The following is a 9,731-nucleotide window of genomic DNA, read 5'->3' as shown; positions in this document are numbered from 1 at the left end:
CATATGTGAATGAAGAGCTACCAAGTATTATTCAGGAGAACTTTAATATCAACAAAGATAGGCAGTCAATCATGGGTCACAGGTATATTCATAAGAATTAAATAAATTATTTATGTATTATTGTTATATACTATAATAAAAAAGAAAATTAGATGTTTACTATTATTATTGTATTGTCTAAACCAGGGGTCTCCAAACTTTTTTTATCCAAGAGCCGCATAAAATAAAAACAAGCTTTTAGCGGGTCAGAATGTATGAACACTATGAATACATATTATTTATAAATTACAGCTTGTAAATTATGGTACAGCTGATACAGCTGATAATTACACGTGTTCGCAATAACGATTTTGGTGACTAAACATATTTTTAGATTATTTGCCGTCATTTGGCGAGTCGGTGAAAACTTGTTCGAGGGCCGGATGAGGCCTGCGGCCCGTAGTTTGGAGACTCTTAGTTTAAACCATCCGATTATTGTCAGTTATTGGTATTGGTGTTCTATTTTAAATTTAAAGATTTATATTTTATTAAATATTTGTATATATATTGTACTGTATTAAATAATGATATTTCAGTATGGGAGGTCATGGTGCATTAATAAGTGCATTAAAAAATCCTGGCAAGTTTCGTTCAGTATCAGCTTTTGCTCCAGTTTGTAACCCATCTAAAACTCTCGATTTACAATTTATATTTAAGTGTTATTTTGGAGATGATTCAAAAGAAATTGAAGAATGGGATGCTACCTGCTTAGTAACTAATTATAAAGGACCAGAGTTAAATATCCTTATACATCAAGTAAAATAAAATAAAATAAAATATTATGTTAAAAATGTCTCAAGAAGACACTATATCTGCATATGTTATCTCCATTTTAGGAATATAGCAAATTTGTGTTTAATTAACCTATTTTGTGTTGTTAGCTTTAGTTTATAAGTAAATTATTCTATTATCAAAGTTAAAAGTAAGATCATTACCTATATATGCTTAGGCATTAACTTTTTTGATGTTTTGATTTTTGAACAAGATATAAGAGCATTTTAAATATTACAATTTAATATGCTCATGTCTAACTTAAAAATTAAAATATTGTAAAAAAGTCAATAATTAAACTCAGATAATGTTCTTACTTTAAACTTTGATTATACATCAATTCACTCTAATTTTAAATCTATTAATACATTATTGGTTCTATTGAATTTAAATTTGCTCTTGTATCTTATGTTTGTAAGATGGAGATAACACATGTGCGTATAGCGTTTTAAATATGTTTTTAATGGATTTCAAAAGCATACAATGTAATAAATAATATATACAAATTTAATATATTTATTATTATTTTTTTTGTTTGTTAGGGAAATGATGATCAATTCAAAAAACAATTAAGATTGGAAAATTTTAAAAGCGCTTGTGAAAAAGCAGGGATTGCAGCTTCCATAAACGTAGAAGATAGATATGATCATGGATTTTATTTCATTTCAAGTTTTATAGAACAGCATTTTCATCACCATTCTAAATTTTTGTGTGACTCTTTGTAATTTATTAAATTTGTTATATTCTTAAGTAGTATTATATTTGTATTATGAATGGTGATGTGTTAAGATAATATAATGTTACCAATATAATCTTACTAAAATTATTTTAATTGCTTAGTTAAAAGTTATATGGACAAATGGATTTTAATTTATAATAAACAATAATTGCAATATAATACTGTTAAATTTGAATGCTATCATATACTATATGTCATTAACGGTTCCTTTAAATGTTTTTAATGATTGTTTTTTGACTAATTTTTCCTCGCGTCTTTAGTGTAATTTAAAGAATCTTTAAAATACTGAACAATTATTTGTTTAGGTACTTTTTATTTAAAATAATTTAACAGAAGAAAATAATTTAAAAATGCATGATCATAAAACAAATGACAGTTTTACTATAAATCATTTGCAAGGAATAATATTAAATTATTGTCTTTGTCATTTTGATTAATTACTTATAGTTTAAAACGGTAAAATCCATTACGTATGATTCATTTAAATGTACATTCTCTTTAATTATACTCATAGTACCTATTTGATTTTAATGCACTTTTCTATAGCGGACTATAAAAGTATAAAACTACTGTTTACAAAAGAGACTTTTTATTAAGGATATCAAATTTTTTAATGATTAAACATAAAAATATTCAAAGTATCAATTTTTAATAATATAAGTAATTGGAAATGACTGCTGTCTAGTATTTTTATAAATTCCGTTGACTGTGATGCAGGATGTCTCGTCAAACTGTTTTTAATACATTAATTTATACAATTTATTTACATATCACAGATATCTATAAAGTTTAGCGTCACAAATTAATTTTTTAAATTATTTTCTTAGAATCATTCCTATGGGTTGTGTGTATTCTATGTTCACGCATCTGCATATCAATCTTCCTTAGTAATTAATGTTAGATTACATAGAAATCTATTTTCGGATACCATAGTTATGTTTTATGTATGTGAAGTTCATTTTATATATTTTTGCTTTTCATATTAAAAGGTTTTTTGCATATTTAGTATATTTATGCGTTTTACTATTTTATTTGGCACATTTAGCGTATTTTTGGCTAGATTTTAATGAAAAATGCAATAAATTATGTTCTTCTCAGTATAAAATACACGAGAATTGTCGCGACCATAAAATCATTAAAAATAAAATGCAGTACCTACCTAGTTATTATTTTATCCGGTTAATCAATGTATCATGCTTGCATTAAGCAGTTAGTGGAAAACAATAATATAAAAATAGCTTTATCTTTTTGATACCTTTACAATGGTTTATTTTCGACTATTTCAGTCTTTTTTTTTAATCTTCATAATTTAAGTAGATAATCTTAGATTATTAGTTCATATAAATACATATTTCTAAAAATTTTAAGGCATATTTTGCCGGACTATAGTGCATAAGTGCATGCTTAATGAGGCATTGTTTAGGGCATGGACTTACTAGTCCCTGGTTAAAATTTTCAATTTATTTTTGTATAAAATATTTTAACCTGTTATAATATATTGTGTATAGTTGTAAACTTTATATACCATATTTAAATAGCACGAACTTCATGCCATAAGGGTACCAACATTACTTTACTATATATTGATGATAATTTTAAATGTATGTTAAAATTTACCATATAAAATAGTAAATACAGCTGGTTACAATATTGTGAAACAGGTAAATAATCAATTTGGTTTAAATTATTTTAATTCATAGTAATAATTTTATTTAAATTGTTTTTATGTTTTCGCCTTTAATGTTAAAAAGTGAATTTGTATGTACAGTTTTTTTTTTTAATATATTATAAATCGTTAATCTTGATTTGAAAATAGCACAAAATATAGAATTTCAAAAATCAGATTTTAATTTCAGGCTATGCTTACCTGCAGCATAAACTGAAATTAGAGTACAATTCTTATCAAATCATATATTATATTATGTTTTGCCAACTAGGTACTATATTAACAATCTATTTTGAGGGTCGTTTCTGAAAGAAAATTGAATATAATTAGTACATGTTAAAAGTAAACATTTAGCAAAATAAGTGGGGTAAATCAAAACAAAAATATTAAGAAAACAACTTTATTATGCAGAGCCGGTATTTTAAAAAATGTGGGTACTTGTTTATTGTTCCGCCAATACGCCGTACAAAATTTATCGCCCCAACATTCTTATTTGTTATCACTCCGCCATAAATAAAATAAATAATATAATAAATAAATTCATGAGCGTCCCTAGGAAGGAAGACAGAGTACTTGTCCTCCTCCTAGAATTTTAAATTTGTTACTTAATTGTAATAATGACGAAACATAATAATGCTCTATAAATAAAATATATAATAATAATACCTAATTGTAGGTAATGACAAAACTTAACAATGTACTATAAATAAAATATATAAAAAAAAAAAATCTTCATTTATTTTTTAATTAATTTTGCCCTCCCCCTAGAAAAATGTCAGGGGACGTCCATGTGCACTAAGATGAATAGATAACTTAAAATCGGCAAATATATATTCAAGAGAACAACATAAATTTTAAATAATTGTAAAAAAAAATTAGTACAATATTGGTACTTAAAAATACCATCTACATATATAATTTTAATAAGTATACTTATAATGTATCTACTTAATATTTTTTCACAGGAAAACATTATTGTCATTTACCATGAAAAGTTGTTCGTTGTCATAAGTTTTAATTTCAAACGAGTCCATTATTTCGTGTACATTTTGAATACTATGTGGTCTTGATGGTAGTTTTGATCATTTTGCCAAATTTATACTTTTTTGAAACGAATTAGAAGACGTGCGCGGCCTATTCAATATGATTTGTCGATATAACTGCGGATGCACTCCTTGGGCTGCGAAAAAAGTTAAAATTAAAAACAGGATGCATTCAGGTTATTACTGTGTACTCTTTAGAAAAACATTAGAATAAATAACTGTATTATTCGATTTCTTGGAGATTGAGGAAATATATATATTTTTTAAGAAAGTTAAGTATAACTATTAATAAAGATAAAAATAATTAATTAAAAAAAGTGATCAGATATTAAAAGTTTACTTTTACTTTGGAACATACTAGAGAGCTAGCTAGGCTCTCTAGAACATACTATACACACTAAACAATAATAAAAATAGAATGGTTTATTTTCAAACCGGTAGATGGCAGAATATGATTGAACAAATTAAACTATTTATCGGTAGATATTTATGGATGTGTCAATCTTCTGGGGTTTTTTCAATCATTTATGACCGTAAAATATGCCTACAGAGAAAAACAAAAATATAACCGTGTTGGGATTGTTGATATACAGCGGTATATCATATGTAAATTTTAGATCATTCACAAGGTTTCACAAATAAGTTAAGTATTTTGTTTATAAAATATTAAAAACCCACGGTTGTTGTTCGTACAATCGTACGCAACAGTATGCGACATGCGTTTAGCATTACACGGACGAGTGCCTACGGCACGTATATTTTTACCTACGTATTTATGCTGTAATTTTGCATGTTTCATTATCTTACTTTAATTCATCTTAGGAACATTTGTTTTTTTTTTAAGATGAGCAGAAGGATATTATTTGGAAACGTGTTATATAAGTTTAGAACTACTTAAAAACAATTTTTTATCAAAAAAAAAACCATGCATTGTATAGTTAAACTAAACAATCTATACATATTTTATACAATAAGTTTAGAAATGGAAATGGAAGATTTGACAGAGAGATCATGCAGGAGAATAAACTCACTGAGTATCTACCTACTGACGACATTCACATTCCTGTAATTAACTTTTTTTTTTTAATTTTTTATAAGAACTTATTAATAAAAAATATTATTTTGTTGTAATATTTATCTTTTCTGAAAATTTAATGATAATTAAACATTTACAGATTTTCATAAACAAAAATTTTTGTTTTAATTGAAATTGATTAAAGCATGTAATTCGTGTTTTGCTAACGTTGCGAAAATGAAGCTCTAATGGATTCATGGAGTGTCTAGTCATATAGTGTTTCTCAAAGAGCATATAAGATTATAAGAACCATTTTACTTTTGAAATTAAAATTGTAAAAATCAAAACATAAATTATCAACTAAAGGCTAAATCGCGGGCAAAATGATCTTTAAAATCTTATCATTCGTTGTTATCTTTTTAATAAGTTGATAACAGCTCTTATCAATTGTCGGTTTCTTATCATTTTTCAGACAATATCACAAATAAAAATTATAACAAAATATTGAATTGGTAAAATATCATGAACCAATATTAAATTATTAAAATATGTTTTTCATACCCAGTGTTTTCAATATATCTATGTGGACAACAATAGTTAAAAAAAAACTAATAAAATCACGACGTTGACATTGATTAAAATTCTAAAACGATATGTGCGGTCCACTATTTTATAATTCTATGTTTCGGCGTGGACATCGGCTGTTTACGGTCTGCCCGTCATCGTGTCTTTCAAACCATCAAATCCATACAGTTAAGTTCGAGCAGCGGCACACTCGACTGTTTCAGGACCAGAATTTCCGACGATTCTGTACGTCACGTTATTGGTCCAATAACACAAAGCAGCAGTTAGATATGGTGTCGGATAACCGAAGTTTCGGCGGACAGCAAAAGGTTTACGAACATGACAGGTCGGTGGCACTTGAGATACAGTAGCAATATTTGAAGGGGTAAGGTAGGACAAGCATTTGCTCCTATCTGATTTTTAAAGCGGCCAAATGGGTCGGTTGTTGATGAAAACATATAATTATTTTTCAATTTGTAAATTTGTTTTTTTTTTACCTACTGTTTAAAAGTTATGGAAAATTAAATTTGTCGATATTAGTATAGTACGTTATATAGTATGTTGTAGCGCAATGGGAAAAACTTTGTAATTATTAAGTATTGAAAAACAATGTAATATTGTTATGCGTTTTAATAAAATCATTTGAAATTTTTATAGCCATAATAATAGAACTCAGTACCGGTAACAAAATCGTGAATTGATCGAACGTGCGTCGTACTTATCACTGTATTTTAAAGAAAAGTAACCGATTAATAACACTCCACGGATATAGAATAATTAGGTAAATACTTAAATATTTATTAGAACGAACATTTGTTTTAAATTTCAGGTACGGTTTTGTAATAAGTATACCGTAGAATATATTACCTATTTCTAACTTTTAGACTGATTCTATTACTGTTATTGCTTAAATTATTATGATTAAAGATATTATCTATAGCCGTGTTAAAATAAATATGATTTGAAAAATAATATAAAGTATTATAAAATATAGCTACTATTAATTAGTTTATTTTCTTAGCTATTGAAGTGTTACCCGTCTTAAGTGGCTTGTATTTTGCATATTGCTTAGAAAAATGGCTTCAAATTTATTCATTAAATTATACAAAAATTTTACTACTGAGTGCTTTTAGCGGAACCTGTAAGTGCACTGCGTAGGTACTATACGCATGTACATAGTTGTATTATGGTTGTATTGTTTTGTTATAGTAGAAAAAACTAAAAAATAGAAACCATAAATGCAGTATATATTTTTGAATCAGCTGCGGTTTTGCCTAAAACGGTCGTATTAGAAATGTTATGCCTTAACGTATTCTATTAGGCCGGCGCGGGAAGTTGTCGCTTTTAAAAACTGTGTCAATTACCAACCACGATTAAAATTTTTATTATATTCTGTTACTATCAGTGGCGTAATTATGAGGAGGGGATATGGGGATAAATCCTCCTAGTTTTTTTTTTTTGAATAATCATTATTAAATTCTAGTAAGCATTTGACTTAAAATTGTTATAAGATTTTAATTCTATTTTAAGAAATAAGGATTATTAAAAATTTCCAATACCTAATTGATAAAAAAAAAACAGGCCTAACATTTCAATACAAATTTTGAGTTAAAAAATAGGTACTTTTTGTAAATTTTGAACAGTTTTTTTCAAAGGCGTAAATAATCAGTCAATAGGTAAACTTGCTGTTAAGGTTTTATATGAATAGAAAAATGATAAATGGATCATTTTAATATAGTAGTTACTACTTGTTAATTTTTATAATATATCTTATTAAATTACTATGACTGTGTTTTAGATTTTTCGTGAACATTCTAAAAAGTTGTATCATGGATATTGTGTGGTGAACTCTAATCATTTTTTAAGTGTTTATTCCAAACAAAAATTATCAATCATTGATCAATTAGATTTAGAAAGATATTGATTTACTAAATTTTTTTTTTTATTTTTGTACTACACATCATACATGTACCCAGTCCTTAATATATAATACCTTAATTTATAATAATAAATGAATATAATATTGTGATCTATGATACTAAATGAACAAAGGGAGGTGTGGGGGCATACACTATAACGATAGTATATTATAAACTTAATATATCTCATTGACCTTTTTATATCCGAACACTACTCACCCATTTTGAAAATGTTCACGTTCCACTTTTGCTTATCTTATCATAAACCGGCTATTAATAACATAAATTTTATTAATAAAACAAGATTTTCCAAGTTCCACAGATTGAAAAATGCCATTTTTTTTTTTTTTATGAGATTTTTTAGTTAGGACTTAGTTGTATTCTGTTTGTTGGAGCTGTGGAAAGGTCAAGATCCAAGGATTAAAATTGTTACCAGCCACCAGGTTAGGAGTTAATCAGTGCTTGATTTGGAAAAAAAATAGAAGGGGACTCATCACCCCGGTTATTCAGATATCCTTATAAAACGAATAGCATTATTTGTTTTGTTAGGTACTCCCTTATTAATGATACAATAGGTGTACAATTAGCTATTATTCGCTTATAAGTTATAATAATAACATAAGTTAATATCGATATAGGTACCTTACGAGTTACGGATCAGTGTGAAAGGGTTTGTGAATTAATAGCTCATTGTTATTAATCTATTTATTTTTTTGAAAATATTAATGTGTAAATGTAAAAAAAAAAACAACAATGAATAGTAAATTTAATAAGAACTCAAGTAACCCAACCTAAAGTTATAACTAAGGCCGGGATTTCAATGCCATTAAAAAAGCCATATAAAAAGACGTATTACTGCAAAAATAATTTTTTTAATGTCCTGTAGTCTTTTTTTTTTATACTACTTGGTAATTTATAAATAAGGAATAATTATTATTATATTAAAAAAAAAAAAAAAGAAAATTTGAAAAATTGGCTTGATGCGGCGATGATATTCACACGTATATATTTTTGGGGGAGTGTAATTTATTCTAAACATACCAAAATATAAATTAAGATTTATATTAAATTTTAAGTAAGAATAAAAATTAGATAATAATTGAATCGAAATTAATCGAATGATTGACAATATGTATAGAAAAACCCGATAAACCTATTAAACGAAAACAAATTAAATATCAAGAACATAATTATTTATCTTTAAATAATATTTTGGATAGGCTAAATTCGTATAGCATATTGAATAATTGAGCATTAAAATCAACTAAATGACCCTATAATGGTAAAAAATGTTAACAAAATACTTGATGCTTTTAATATATATATTATTTACATTTTCCTACTTTTGACGTTTTTCTTAACAACCTTATCTTAAGGACTTAAGTTTATCTTAAGAACCTACTTGAATTTTTTTACTTCACAGATTTAATTGCTTTATTGCATGTTTTACATTTCTTTTCATACCATAGATACACAATTGCCTCTATTTTACTTCTACTAATCTCCAGGTATTAGTTCTTAGGTACTTAGATTTATTTTTATCAATAGATATTTTCAACAATCTTATTATTTATTTGTTTCCTATTTTTATAAATTGTAATGTGCTTTTATTATTTTTAGTGCTGTATTAAATTGTCAAATGAGATTTTCTGTGTACATACCAGCTATCAATTTGGAAAGACCAACACCAATCTTATATCATTTGAGTGGTATGTCATGTTCCGAACAAACTTTTATACAAAAGGCAGGGTTTCAACGATGGGCATCACATTATGGAATAATTGTTGTATCACCAGATATTTGTCCAAGTAAGGATACCTATCTAATTTATTGTAAAAATTTAACTTTTGCCACAAACATTAAATTGTATTTTCAGGGGTTACTTTTGGTGATGAAAAGAATGAAATTGAAGCTAAAGGCATGTCATATTATGTAAACGCTGTTAAAAAACCGTGGAACAAGCATTACCAAATGT

General features: G+C 26.5%; 2 protein-coding genes across 2 annotated transcripts; both read left to right on the top strand.

Annotated features, from left to right (window-relative positions):
* The first annotated feature begins 6 nt into the window (after positions 1-6).
* LOC112592685 (S-formylglutathione hydrolase-like) lies at positions 7-1,600 on the top strand. The gene is made up of 3 exons (XM_025336839.1): positions 7-82; positions 576-795; positions 1,353-1,600. Exons 1-3 carry the CDS (start codon positions 72-74, stop codon positions 1,533-1,535), a joined length of 414 nt encoding a protein of 137 aa, XP_025192624.1. The 5' UTR covers positions 7-71; the 3' UTR covers positions 1,536-1,600.
* A 4,527-nt stretch (positions 1,601-6,127) lies between these two features.
* LOC112592686 (S-formylglutathione hydrolase-like) lies at positions 6,128-9,688 on the top strand (the record flags this gene model as incomplete). The annotated part of the gene is made up of 3 exons (XM_025336840.1): positions 6,128-6,183; positions 9,377-9,564; positions 9,633-9,688. Coding segments are annotated over exons 1-3 (300 nt in total), but the record flags the coding sequence as incomplete, so codon positions are not given.
* Positions 9,689-9,731: the final 43 nt, after the last annotated feature.

The sequence above is a fragment of the Melanaphis sacchari genome, unplaced genomic scaffold, assembly GCF_002803265.2.
Source record: "Melanaphis sacchari strain LSU unplaced genomic scaffold, SCAv2.0 Contig1862_pilon_pilon, whole genome shotgun sequence".
In the NCBI taxonomy this organism is placed as follows: domain Eukaryota; kingdom Metazoa; phylum Arthropoda; class Insecta; order Hemiptera; family Aphididae; genus Melanaphis; species Melanaphis sacchari.
Note: the sequence above shows the minus strand (reverse complement) of the source record. Positions and strands in the feature narration are given on the sequence as shown.